The sequence below is a fragment of the Dioscorea cayenensis genome, chromosome 13, assembly GCF_009730915.1.
Source record: "Dioscorea cayenensis subsp. rotundata cultivar TDr96_F1 chromosome 13, TDr96_F1_v2_PseudoChromosome.rev07_lg8_w22 25.fasta, whole genome shotgun sequence".
NCBI classification, from domain to species: domain Eukaryota; kingdom Viridiplantae; phylum Streptophyta; class Magnoliopsida; order Dioscoreales; family Dioscoreaceae; genus Dioscorea; species Dioscorea cayenensis.
This window is the reverse complement of record NC_052483.1, coordinates 236,731-250,486: the sequence shown is the minus strand read 5'-3', so window position 1 is coordinate 250,486 and position 13,756 is coordinate 236,731. Positions and strand designations below refer to the sequence as shown.

The 13,756-nt window shown below is 50.0% G+C and overlaps 1 protein-coding gene across 1 annotated transcript; it reads right to left on the bottom strand.

The window, feature by feature from the left end:
• Positions 1-14: 14 nt before the first annotated feature.
• On the bottom strand, positions 15-3,196 carry LOC120274474. Its single transcript, XM_039281010.1, has 3 exons — positions 3,175-3,196; positions 2,765-3,080; positions 15-2,597 (listed from the first exon to the last, which is right to left on the bottom strand). Exons 2-3 carry the CDS (start codon positions 3,031-3,033, stop codon positions 38-40), a joined length of 2,829 nt encoding a protein of 942 aa, XP_039136944.1. The 5' UTR covers positions 3,034-3,080; positions 3,175-3,196; the 3' UTR covers positions 15-37.
• Positions 3,197-13,756: the final 10,560 nt, after the last annotated feature.

Below are 13,756 nucleotides of genomic sequence, written 5' to 3'. Positions count from 1 at the left end.
ACTCTGGCGTGTGGATGAAGGTAAAACAGAGGATCCTTCATAAAGCATTATAGACTTCTTTCTTTAGTGCTTCGACAAAATCCAGAAGCAACCGCATAGGTAATAAATGAGCACTTGATGAGCCTAAGGTGCTTTCACTTTGCTCAGTGTCTAGAAGCAAAGTATTCGGTATGTCCAAAAGCATGCGCTCAAGAGCAGCAAAAGTCTGGGCCGCACCACCAAAATTTGTTCGAAGACGAAGAGCCACACACTGCCTGGCGGCTTCGTGTATGGACAACCAAACAGAAGCAAGAATGTTCACTGAACACAGTCTGCCTATCATATCTATCTCGGAGGAAGAATTCTGCCACATACTGTTGGAATTAGCACATTCGTCTTCTTCCAAATGGCTTGAGATCTTTCCACTGCAGCAACTAAAGACCAGTCGTTGAACCCAAGTGGATAGAGGCATCTTCCACCTGTGTGAGATGTAACTCAAAACAGAAACAAGTTGCTGTGAATGAAATTTCCACGGAAGCTGTTTAAAAGCGAGAACATGTTTCCAATCCAGGTGATATTTATTACCAATCGACAGACTTTCAAGGTTGAAACAATTACCTCCATCTTGTCTCAAACCATATGCAAACATTGTGAGAGGCAAGAAAATTGAAAGTACTCTTCCAAATGCAACTTTTACAGATCTATCCAGATCACCAAGCTTGTCAAGGGCAACTTTTGAGATGCAGTAAAAGTTCCCAGAATAAATAAGTCCTGCTCGCATCAATAGCTCCAAGACAGTTGCAACATAAGACCTAACTTTAGGCTCCCTATCATATGCTGCATCCAGGATACAGAAGAGTAAATCAGTCCTAACAGCAGCATCTCCGTATTGCTCATATGCAGACCTCATCAAATTTGTGCCCCTAATCTTTACGGACACGCAACTGAATGTAGAAATCCAATTGAGAGCTTCTAGTTTAACCGCCACAGCTGAAGAAGCATGGAGGATTCTGACCAGAAATGCGTCATACTTCCTTAAATACTCACATAAGAGACTGGAATCTCCATGCCCACTTTCAGAACTTCCAGTATTTTCATCTTTCAGATCACTGGAACCCTTAGCAAAAGAAGTTCGGGAAATAGTTAGACTGGACAAGATTTCTATTTCACTGAGTTTGTGCATTGTCCTAATAACATGGGCTTGCAACTCAACACAACAAGAAATAGGAAATTCACATGGATTGAACTTTTCCAAAATAAAAGATGTTAGCCTATGGGCTCGTCTATATCGGGCACTGTCAATGAATGCCTGGTCAGACAGAGAACCCACAGAACCTTGATTTGGAAGGGTACCCAGTGGCCCAACAGATACTGAGCTCAGCAGCATTGTTAGATCAAATCTAATCAATGAAAGTAGCTCCTGTTTGCAACAGAGCCCCATTGAACCCAACTCTGAGTTAAGGTTGACATCTCCAATATCTATCATACTCCCATCAAGGGCAACTCTGGATTTGTGGATCTTCCCAAACATGTCTTTCAGAATATCCAGCTCCCCAACCAATGAGCTGATGGCCTCAGAAACAACATTATCAGAGGAATGCTGGAGGCAGTAAATATAAGTGGTAGTAGTGCCCGCAACAACAAGATGATTCGGATGCAGCCGCAGCTGAGACAAAGGTGACTGGAATTGCAACAAAGCCCGGACAAATGAAGAGAAAAGTCCCTGCTTTTGAAGAGACAACAGTTGAAGATTAGCTTGGAGAACACCATGCAACCTGTAGGTTGGAACTCCTCTCAAACTTTGAAAAAAGATGTCAATGGCAATATGGTAAAATTCAGAGAAGTTATCACAGAGTATTTCAGCCAAAAGAACCAAGCATCTCCAAGCATCCTCCATCGATTTTGACCATCCAAATTTACTGCCAAACATCATGATGCAACTCAATATACGAGGAGCCATGTTTTGGATAGGCATGGCTATCTGTTCAAGCGGTTGGTTTTCAAGCAACCCGGAAGCAATGACCTGCAAGACAGTGGAAAGACAGGCAAAGAGAGCAAGCAGCCTTCCAAGCTTACCATCGTGGATCAGAACCTCCATGTCCCCTAGAAACTTGGACAGCAGTCCCAGTGAGAAGTGTACATTGCTCAGCCAGTAGGTTCGGAATTGCAGAAAGGTGTCAGTGATTGTGAGCCTGTCTGTCTCAGAGAGATCAGGAACAAAGGCCCAGCCAAGAAGCAAGTCCACGATGTCAACGAAATGAGGCTGGAAGCAGTGCCCAAACTTGAGAGAGATGAGGATGAGGACACTGAGTAGTGGGTGGAGCAAGCGCAGGGAGGTCCTTTCATCCTCGAGAAGCTCCTGGCATGCTTTGAGAATTGAGGGAATGTGTCTGCCATTGGATCCTGAATCCCCAATCTTGAGAAACTCGTGGAGGCTGTCAAGCGCCAACTCTGCAGAACCACTCCCGCTTCCAATTTCCCGGAGAAGGGGTAGAGCCCAAGCAATGAATCGGTCGGACAATCCATTGGATATAGCATGGTTCTGGTGCCCACTCGATTCAGCTATGGCACTCAGGGACCCATAGGTGATTGCTGCAGCTCGGCGGACGGCAAATGATCTGCAAGCAAGCAGATTCAGATGTGCTACACTATGAAAGCATGAAATGGATGGTAAACCAATAAGCCCAATCAAATAATTAAACTAGGGTTTTCCAAAAAAGGGATATTGAACATCTTAGTCGATTTGACAAGGCAAAAATAAGGATGGAGAGGTAAAAGGGCTCACTTGTCAGAGAGAAGCTGAGAGAGGCCCTGGGAGAGGAAAGAAATGGAGTGCACAAGGAGAAGCGAGTTGGGAGGATAGATGATGTTGCAGTGGAGTGAATCGAGGGCTGCAAGGCGGGATGAATCGTCACCTTTTGAGCCCTCCGACGTAGTGGAGTCATCTCCACCTCCATTTCCGCCAGTTGGGGGAAGGGCGGCTGAAAGAAGAGCAGTGAGCTGTTGTTGGAGGGGGTGGTGCAGGTGGGGGCGAGGGTGGAGGTGACCTTGCATCGCATCGCGCCTTGCGTTTTCCTCCCTTCGCTCGACTATTCACGCGCCTTACCAAGACCCCGAGATCACGCGACCATTAACCTGTGTTTTAAACATGTTTTATCGAAAAATTTCGGGTGAAATGCCCAGGAGGGCACTTACCTTTGCCTTCGTTTCATTTCGGTTACCGACCTTTAATTTGCATCAAAACAAATACTCACACAAGAAACGGGTTAAAAACCCCTTCCCTTGTCGATGTCACTCCTTCTCCTTGTAAACTTTGTCTCCCTATCACCTTGTTCTCCTTCCATTATTGAGCATCTTCAAGTCAAGGCGCGTGTGGAGGTGACGTGATTTAGCGTGAGGGAAGCATGAACAAGCAAAGTGGTGTCAGCTTTGGCAGCAGTTTGGAAAGTGTGAGTTGACAATGCCCATTTCTTGGGAGGTTAGAAAAGAGGGAGAAGAAGCACCAAAATATTGTGAGTATTATTTTAATTTATTTGGTTTTTCTAGAAGCATTAATCGGCATGATTTGGTAGTTAGTAGTTTAGGGTTTTAGGGTTATGAAGTGAGGTCTCAAAACTTTTTTTTTTGTTAGGTTTCTGGAAGCCCTAATCAGCCTGGTTTGAATGATCTAGCATTTCTGATAGAGCAGAGATGTAGTTCATTATTAGGGTTTAGTGTGTATCTTTTTTTTTTTTTATTTTGTTGGGTTTCGGGAAGCCCTAATTAGCATGGTTTGAATGATCTAGTGTTTCTGATAGGGGCAGAGATGCAATTCATTATTAGGGTTTCGTGTGTATCTAAAAATAGCTTTGTCTATGATATGTAGTTCATTGTTAGGATTTCATTAGGCTGAGAGATTAATGTGACTTAGTTTTGTTTGTTAAGTATCTAAAAATTATTAAAAGTAGTTTGCAGGGTTATTGTTAGTTAGTATGCACAAGAATGGTTAAAACTTGTAGTTTTGTACACTAGTTTGAGTGAGTTCTATATATTTTTATGAAGTTCTATATAATTGTTTTTTAAAATTTGTACAAAGTTCAGAGAAGAAGGATATCTTAGGTGGAGCTAGATATTATATTGTAATTTGTTGTATTCCTGATTATTCTTATATGATTCTCTAAATGTATATTACTTCTAGACGGAATAAAAAAAAACTTACTTCTCTGAATGTATATTTCTGATATCTTAGGTGATGGCAATGACTAACAAGGCCCACATAATCAGGATGAAGAAAATGAATCAGAGGAGGAAGAAGCTAAGATTTGGAATGTATATTAACAGGACAATCTGATAAGGGGAAAGGAAACCAAGTGGATGATGAAAATAACTTTTATAACTCAGACTATACTGTTGATGATGAGCTAGATGTGGAGAGGGAAAATACAAGATTGTGAATTAACTTCACAAGTGGGAGAACCTTCACTTAGGGGAGAACCTACACAAGTGGGAAGCACCTCCACAGGGACTAGAAACTTCACTTAGGAGAGAACCTGTACAAGTGGGGGTGCTGATGTAGTTGACTCAGATCAGGGTGATTACGGTGATCTCAGGTCCTACTCATCAACAGATTTAGAGCAACTATTGCCTGCCAAGCCAAGTTATGCAGAGTTCAGTGAAGAGACCTGACATGGCAAACCCAGAATTTGTAATAAGGATGAAATTTAGGGAATTCAAGCAGTTCAAGGAGACTGTAAAGAACTATGGCATTAAACACAGATATGTCATGAACTTCAAGCACAATACCAAGTCTAAATGCAAGGCTTATTGCAAGAGAGGCTGTCCTTTCTACTTTGTGGGTAGCTCCAATGATAAAGGATGAGAATACAGTTCATATCAAGTTAAGGGTGTTGAAGCATAAGTGTGGAAAAGAACACAAGAATATGCACATCAGTGCAAAGTGGATTGCGAAGAAGTACTTTTAACAGTTTAGGGCAAACCCAGCTTGGAAACTTGTTGCCATCATTTAGGCAGTGAAGACCAACCAGCAGGTTGAAATAACTAGGCTAACAGCATATAGGGTAAAGTGCATCTTATTTGGTAATTTAAAAATCACTTGTAGGGATCTAGGTTTAAATATTAGTTAAAATCCTGTAATTGACCTGTTTTCTTAATTATGACTGTTTATTAATGCTAGGGAAATGGACGGTGATAAGCAGTCACACATGAGAAGACTATATGATTACAGGTTGGAGCTCATCAACACCCATCCTGGTTCAACTGTCAAATTCGGGTGTGATCAAGGAGTGTTTGAGGCAATGTATGTGTGCTTATCTCCCGTTAAGAATGGGTTCCTTGCAGGGTGCAGAAGGATAATTTTAGTTGATGGTTGTTTTCTGAAAGGGTTGTATGGGGCAGTCGTTGAGTGTAGTGGGCATAGATGTAAATAACTCCCTTTACCCAATTGCATGGGCTGTTGTCAACAGAGAGAGCATGAAGAATTGGGTGTGGTTCCTCCAACTATTGGCCGAGGACCTGAGCATAATAAACAGTGAGCATTGGGCCTTTATGAGTGACAAACAAAAGGTTAGTGTTATTATGTGTTTGTTTTTACCCATTTTAAGCTGTTGTATGTATATTAATGCTTTTTCTCTACCATGTTCTGACTGCTTGTTCCTTTATTGTCTTCTTTCTTTTTTCTTTTTTTTTTTGTTGCCCAATTTAGGGTTTAATCAATGCAGTAGAAGAACTATTCCCTCATAGTGAACACAGGTTTTGTGTAAGGCACTTACATACCAACTTTAAGAAAAATTTCAAGGGAAAGTCCCTGAAGGACCAATTGTGGGCGTGTTATAAGGTCACTTACCTAGCTGCATTTGAAAGAGCAGTGACCACTTTGGAAGGAATGTCATTTGGGGCTCATGAGTACATGAAAAAAAATGCCTGCACAACATTGGAGTAAGTCACATTTTCAGGATAAATTCAAATGTGATATATTACTCAATAACTTATGTGAATGTTTTAATAGCGTCATACTTGAGGCAAGGACAAAAGGGATAATTACGTTGAATGAGAACTTTAGAACCTAGCACATGAGTAAAATTCAGAGGAGGAGAGATACAATGAAAAAGTGTACAACAACTCACTGCCCTAGGATTATGAAAAAGCTAGAGAAGAATAAGGAAACTAGCTACATGTATACAACAACCAGGAATGGGGAGTCCAAGTACCAGATTTATGGCCCTAATGGTCAGTTTGTTGTTGACAAAGTTCAGAGTACCTGTTCTTGTAGAGTTTGGTAGCTTAGTGGAATCCCTTGCAGTCATGTAGTGTCAGCCATTAATTATAACATGGAGAGGTCTGAAAATTACCTTTATGAGTGTCATAGTGTTAGTATCTACCTTGACACATATGGCCACACCTTAAACCCCACCCATGGCAAGGAAGATTGGCCCAAAAGTGAGCAGGGGCCCATGATCCCACCTTTGCCAATGAACAAAAAGAAAAGAAGGAAAACTTTACTAAGAAGAAGGGAGAGAGATGAGGAAATACCAGGGTTTTCAAGTGGAGGGTTAGCATGAAGGGATAAGGATGACATGTAGGGTGTGTAGAGCAATAGGCCATAATAGAAGATTCCATGGGAACCAAGTGAATTGGCTTTTCATATTTATTTCTGAATTTTTGTTTACTCAACTATTTTATAACGTAATGGACTTGTTTGTCCCTTACCTCTTTTTGCTTGTTCTTAATCCATGAATACAGGGCAACCAAACCATGGCAAGAAAAGGTGGTCTTCAACAACCACAGTCTAATGTTCAACCACAAGTCAGCTGCCTTCTTCCATTCCAGAACAATTCTGTCCTTTTGAATATATATGAACATGCAATTGACCATATATAATTCTGGTTACCCTTGCTTCTACAGGCTAACCAACAAACTATAGCAGTAACAACTACCACTTACAAGAGCCCTCCACATGTGTAGATTTGCCTTGCAAGTAGGCCATCGTCAAATTTCTATGTCATGCATGCATTAGTTAAATTCCTTGTTTGTCTTTGTATAATAACAAAGTTAAATTCAACAAAGCCTTACACATGTGCATGGATGTTCATTTCTGATTAGTATCCATCATATGTTTCCTATAACAGGATACCTCAATTGCAAGTTGTATAGGTACTTAGGCATATGGTGATATACTTGTTGAGATCACAATGCAACCACACCCACAAGTGAGTTTATTGGTATATCTCTTCACCCCACCATACCACATGAAAATATGGTACACATGTAAATTAAAGGAAGGCTTGTCATAGAACCTTGAAGAGGATTTGATTGCCAGTGGCCCTATAGCTAATTTGGGTGCCATCCCAAAGAAATCAGCTACACAGGTTAGTTGTTCACCATGCCTCAGTAGGTTCTTCCTTACTTGCATTTCTTCCTTTTTGTTTTCCTTCCCCGGTTTAGTGAATTTTGCTTACTTCAAAATCATACAGATTATCTATCAAGGCCACAAAACTATAGAAGCCTCTAGAGATGATGTATAGTTCCATGAAGAGGCTCAATCACAAGTAAGTGTTCATATCACAACTCACCACATTTAATATTTAACTGAACTATAAACATGGGTTTATTTGCTTTGATAATTATAGGTTATTTCAACACCTGATGAAATTCCTCCAATGGTGAACAGCAAAAAATTGCCAACTAGGGGAGGTGTCAAACACAACAAACTAGGTGAAGGTTCTGTGATTAGGCAAGAAAAAGATAAAGATGTGGCAGAAAAGAACAAGGATGCTAGAGCTCCAAAAAGGAGGAAAGTCTGGCTCCCACCCGGGGTTGGAGATCCTAGTGGAGAAGCTGCAACAAAAGAAGGAAGAAGAAAGTAAACAACAATCATCTTGCTAATTTTGGAATTGTTGGGTCTTGTAATTTTTGCAAATACCAACCACAAGAACCCTTCACACAAGATACATATTTAAGAATGAATTTTTTTTGGTACTAATGTTAACCCTCCTATGTAGGTATAGAATGCTTGAATTCAATTGATATTAACCCTCCTGTGTAGTTATAGAATGCTTGAATTCAAATGAGGTGTTTTCGTACTTACATTGCTATTACATAACCTCTTTTTTGTACTTTGTGTTGTGATATGATAAAAGATAGATGTAAATTGCACTGCACATCAAACCCTATAATTTTGCAAGATTATGCAATTCTTCCAGATTATTTAGTTTCTCCAGATTTCCAGCATTTTCATATCGATAAAAAATACATTCCATATTATCCAAATTTTCCAGATCTCCAGCATTTTCATATTGATAAAAATTACATTCCCATCCTATTCATTAGCTTTCCGACATTCACACTACATTACAAAAACAAAAAACACGTACTAGGAAACACTAAAAAAAAACTATGGCTAGCCGACATTAAACATACTAAGGTTTGCCGGATACCAAGGTGAGTACCATTTTGATGGAAATTAAAGGTCGGTAACCGAAATGAAACAAAGCAAAGGTAAGTGAGCCAGGGCCTCGTCGGGTTTCTCGTGATTTTTAGTTTTTGCTGACTCGATAATTTCATCTGACGTGGCACGCAACTGCGCTATCATCAGTAGCACTGATGTGGACTTTCGGCTGCCAGCTCAACGATTTGAATCTGGTTACTTGCGGGTGACCTCCGTCGATACAAAATCAATGGTAAGTGACCTACTGGGCATTTAACCTGAAAATTCCAAAACAGATTTAAACCCTTTTTAATATTGCAAAAACAAAAACCAAAAATACGATATTCGGATTATTTAGTAGAATGCGCATTTTGAGGGGAAAAACAAGAAAAATTTTCTCATTTTCTCTTTTTTTTTTAAATTTTTTATTTATGAAATATGGGAAAGCATCTCCCTGCTTTTTCTAAAAAATAAATAAATGAGAAGTGGAAAACTCACTACCGTTTTCCATTTTTGTTTTAAAAATATATATATATATATATATCCATTAGTCAGTGGCCTTCCCTTCTAACAGTCATAAAAAAAAATTTACCATTGCATTTTGTTTCCTATGCAATCCCTATTTTTTACTTCATACTACCTCCCCATCCATTCTCATTTTCTCTCATTCTAATCCTATTTCAACTTCTAATTGTTAGTTGTTTTATACTTACACATGTACAGGATTTCTATTGATAATTTTTTATGGCTATTTTAAAATTACAGAGTGATCATATTTCATCCATTTTGGCAGAAACGGTAATTTTTTATACTTAGATAACCTTTAGGTTAATTATTTATTAATAATTGTATTAAGTCATTAGTTTATATTAATAATTATATTATGTCATAATTATTAATTGAATTAATAATTGTCTTATTAGCTTCCTTACTTAGCATGTTTAATTAGATAACACACTATAGGTTTAGGCTATTTTTTAAATAATTGTATTATGTTATTAGTTTTTCTGAATAATTGTATTATATCATAATTAATTATTGCATTAATAATTATTATATTAGCGTCGAAGCATGTTTTTAGATTACCTAGTATATTATTAGGTTAATTTTTTAATTAATAATTGTATTATGTCATAATTATTAATTGTATTAATAATAATCTTATTAGCGCCCAAGTGTGTTTAATTAGATAACTCACTATATTTTTAGGCTTTTTCTAGTAATAATTGTATTATGTTATTAGTTTTTATTAATAGTTTTGTTATGTCATAATTAATTATTGTATTAATAATTGTTATATTAGCGTCAAAGCATATTTATTTAGGTATGCTTATTTAGATAACCCACTATATTATTAGGTTAATTTTTTATTAATAATTTTATTAAGTCATTAGTTTATATTAATAATTGTATTATGTTATAATTATTAATCGGAGTAGGTTTGGCCGACTTAATTTGCACTAATTACTAACCGATACAAGTTTGACCAACGATGTAGATTTGACCGTCCTACTTTGTGCTAATAACCCGACCAAGTGCATGTTTGACTCATCTCTAATTTGTACTCGAGCGACCGACCGCGCGGTGCTTTAGGGTTTAGGGTGGCTCTAGGTTAGGGGTTTAGGGGTCAGGTCTCAGGGGCTAGGGTTTAGGGCTCTAGGGCTTTAGGGTTTAGGCCTAGGGCTCAGGGCTCAGGCTCCCAGGCTCAGGCCTCAGGGCTAGGCTAGGGCCCAGGGCCTCAGGCCCAGGGCCCAGGGCTCAGGCCCAGTGGCCCAGGCCCAGGCTCAGGCCCATGGCCCAGGCCCAGGCCTGCCCAGGCCCAGGGCCCAGGCCCAGTGGCCCAGGCCCAGGGCCCAGGGCCCAGGGCCCAGGCCCAGCCCAGGGCCCAGGCCCAGGCCCAGGCCCAGGCCAGGCCCATGGGCCCAGGGCCCAGGCCCAGGGCCCAGGCCCAGGCCCAGGGCCCAGGCCCAGGCCCAGGCCCAGGCCCAGGCCCAGGCCTCAGGCCCAGGGCCCAGGCCCAGGCCCAGGCCCAGGCCCAGGCCCAGGCCCAGGGCCCAGGGCCCAGGCCCAGGCCCAGGGCCCAGGCCCAGGCCCAGGGCCCAGGCCCAGGCCCAGGGCCCAGGCCCAGGCTCAGGGCCCAGGGCCCAGGGCCCAGGCCCAGGCCCAGGCCCAGGCCCAGGCCCAGGGCCCAGGCCCAGGCCCAGGCCCAGGCCTCAGGCCCAGGCCCAGGCCCAGGCCCAGGCCCAGGCCCAGGCCCAGGCCCAGGGCCCAGGCCCAGGGCCCAGGCCCAGGCCCAGGCCCAGGCCTCAGGCCCAGGCCCAGCCCAGGCCCAGGCCCAGGCCCAGGCCCAGGCCCAGGCCCAGGCCCAGGCCCAGGCCCAGGGCCCAGGCCTAGGCCCAGGCCCAGGCCCAGGCCCAGGCCCAGGCCCAGGCCCAGGCCCAGGCCCAGCGCCTAGGGCCCAGGCCCAGGCCCAGGGCCCAGGCCCAGGGCCCAGGGCCCAGGCCTAGGCCCAGGCCCAGGGCCCAGGCCCAGGCCCAGGCCCAGGCCCAGGGCCCAGGCCCAGGCCCAGGCCCAGGGCCCAGGCCCAGGCCCAGGCCCAGGCCCAGGGCCCAGGCCCAGGCCCAGGCCCAGGCCCAGGCCCAGGCCCAGGCCCAGGCCCAGGCCCAGGCCCAGGCCCAGGCCCAGGCCCAGGCCCAGCCCAGGCCCAGGCCCAGGCCCAGGCCCAGGCCCAGGCCCAGGCCCAGGCCCAGGCCCAGGCCCAGGCCCAGGCCCAGGCCCAGGCCCAGGCCCAGGCCCAGGCCCAGGCCCAGGCCCAGCCCAGGGCCCAGGCCCAGGCCCAGGCCAGGCCCAGGCCCAGGCCCAGGCCCAGGCCCAGGCCCAGGGCCCAGGCCCAGGCCCAGGCCCAGGCCCAGGCCCAGGCCCAGGCCCAGGGCCCAGGGCCCAGGCCCAGGCCCAGGCCCAGGCCCAGGCCCAGGCCCAGGCCCAGGCCCAGGCCCAGGGCCCAGGCCCAGGCCCAGGCCCAGGCCCAGGCCCAGGCCCAGGCCCAGGCCCAGGCCAGGCCCAGGCCCAGGCCCAGGCCCAGGGCCCAGGCCCAGGCCCAGGCCCAGGCCCAGGCCCAGGCCCAGGCCCAGGCCCAGGCCCAGGCCCAGGCCAGGCCCAGGCCCAGGCCCAGGCCCAGGCCCAGGCCTGGCCCAGGGCCCAGGCCCAGGGCCCAGGCCCAGGCCCAGGCCCAGGCCCAGGCCCAGGCCCAGGCCCAGGGCCCAGGCCCAGGCCCAGGCCCAGGGCCCAGGGCCCAGGCCCAGGCCCAGGCCCAGGCCCAGGCCCAGGGCCCAGGCCCAGGCCCAGGCCCAGGCCCAGGGCCCAGGCCCAGGGCCCAGGCCCAGGCCCAGGCCCAGGCCCAGGCCCAGGGCCCAGGCCCAGGCCCAGGCCCAGGCCCAGGGCCCAGGGCCCAGGCCCAGGCCCAGTGGCCCAGGCCCAGGCCCAGGCCCAGCGCCCAGGCCCAGGCCCAGGCCCAGGCCCAGGCCCAGGGCCCAGTGGCCCAGGCCCAGGCCCAGGCCCAGGCCCAGGGCCCAGGCCCAGGCCCAGGGCCCAGGCCCAGGCCCAGGCCCAGGCCCAGGCCCAGGCCCAGGCCCAGGCCCAGGCCCAGGCCCAGGCCTAGGCCCAGGCCCCAGGCCCAGGCCCAGGCCTGTGGCCCAGGCCTGCAGGCCCAGTGCCTCAGGCCCAGGCCCAGGCCCAGGCCCAGGCCTGGCCCAGGCCCAGGCCAGGCCCAGGGCTCAGGCCCAGGCCCAGGCCCAGGCCTGAGGCCCAGGCCCAGGCCCAGGCCCAGCCCAGGCCCAGGCCCAGGCCCAGCCCAGCCCAGGCCTGTGCCTAGTGCCCAGGCCCAGGCCCAGGCCCAGGGCCCAGGCCCAGGCCCAGGCCCAGGCCCAGGCCCAGGCCCAGGCCCAGGCCCAGGCCAGGCCCAGGGCCCAGGGCCCTTAGCCCAGGCCCAGGCCCAGGCTTGAGCCTGTGGCCCAGGCCCAGGCCCAGTGCCCTGTTTGCGCCTGGCCCAGGCCCAGGCCCAGGGCCCAGGCCCAGTGGCCCAGCACCAGGCAGGGGCCCAGGGCCCAGGCCCAGGCTCAGGCCAGAAAATGAAAGCCCAGGCTCAGGCCCAGGCCCAGGCCCAGGCCCAGGCCCAGGCCCAGCCTGCGCCTGTGGCCCAGGCCCAGGCCCAGGCCCAGGCCCAGGCTCAGTGCCCAGGGCCAGGCCTGAGGGCCCAGGCCCAGTGGCCCAGGCCCAGGCCCAGGCCCAGGCCCAGGCCCAGGCCCATGAAGCCCAGCTCAGCCCAGGCCCAGTGCCCGGCCCAGGCCCAGGCCCAGGCCCAGGCCCAGGCCCAGTCAGCCCAGGCCCAGGCCCAGGCCCAGGCCCAGGCCCAGGCCCAGGCCCAGGCTCAGGCCTGTGGCCTAGGCCCAGGCCCAGGCCCAGGCCTGTGGCCCAGGCCCAGGCCTAGGCTCAGGCCCAGGCCCAGGCCCAGGCCCAGGCCCAGGCCCAGGCCCATGCCGGCCCAGGCCCAGGCCCAGGCCCAGGCCCAGGCTCAGGCCCAGGCTCAGGCCCAGGCCCAGGCTCAGGCCCAGGCCCAGGCCCAGGCCCAGGCCCAGGCCCAGGGCCCAGGCCCAGGCCCAGGCCCAGGCCCAGGCCCAGGCCCAGGCCCAGGCCCAGGCCGGCCCAGGGCCCAGGCCCAGGCCCAGGCTCAGGCCCAGGCCCAGGCCCAGGCCCAGTAGGCCCAGGCCCAGGCCCAGGGCCCAGGCCCAGGCCCAGGCCCAGGCCCAGGCCCAGGCTCCCCAGGGCCCAGGGCCCAGCCCAGGCCCAGGCCTCAGGGCTCAGGCCTGTGGGCCTAGGCCCAGGCCCAGGCCCAGGCCCAGGCCCAGGGCCCAGGCCCAGGGCCCAGGCCCAGGCCCAGGCCCAGGCCCAGGGCCCAGGCCCAGGGCCCAGGCCCAGGGCCCAGGCCCAAGGCCTGTGGCCCAGGCTCAGGCCCAGGCCCAGGCCCAGGCTCAGGCCTGTGGCCCAGGCTCAGGCCCAGGGCCCAGCCCAGCCCAGGCCCAGGGCCTGTGGCCCAGGCTCAGGCCCAGGGCCTTTCAGGCCTTTCAGGCGTGGCCCAGGCCCAGGCCTTTCAGGCCCAGGCCCAGGCCCAGGCCTGCGGGCCCAGGCCCAGGCCTAGGCCCAGGCCCAGGCCCAGGGCCCAGGGCCCAGGCCCAGGCTCCCAGGGCCCAGTGCCCTAGGCCCAGGCCCAGGCCCAGGCCCAGGCCCAGGGCCCAGGGCCCAGGGCCCCAGGCCCAGGCCCAGGCTCTCAGGGCTCCCAGGCCCAGGCCCAGGCCCAGG

Bases quoted from the DNA above. Each gene is read 5' to 3' on its own strand.
- LOC120274474 (XM_039281010.1), bottom strand. From the start codon at position 3,033: ATGCAAGGTCACCTCCACCCTCGCCCCCACCTGCACCACCCCCTCCAA. The intron at 2,598-2,764 runs GTGAGCCCTTTT...GCTTGCTTGCAG, and splicing joins TCTCAGCTTCTCTCTGACAA to ATCATTTGCCGTCCGCCGAG.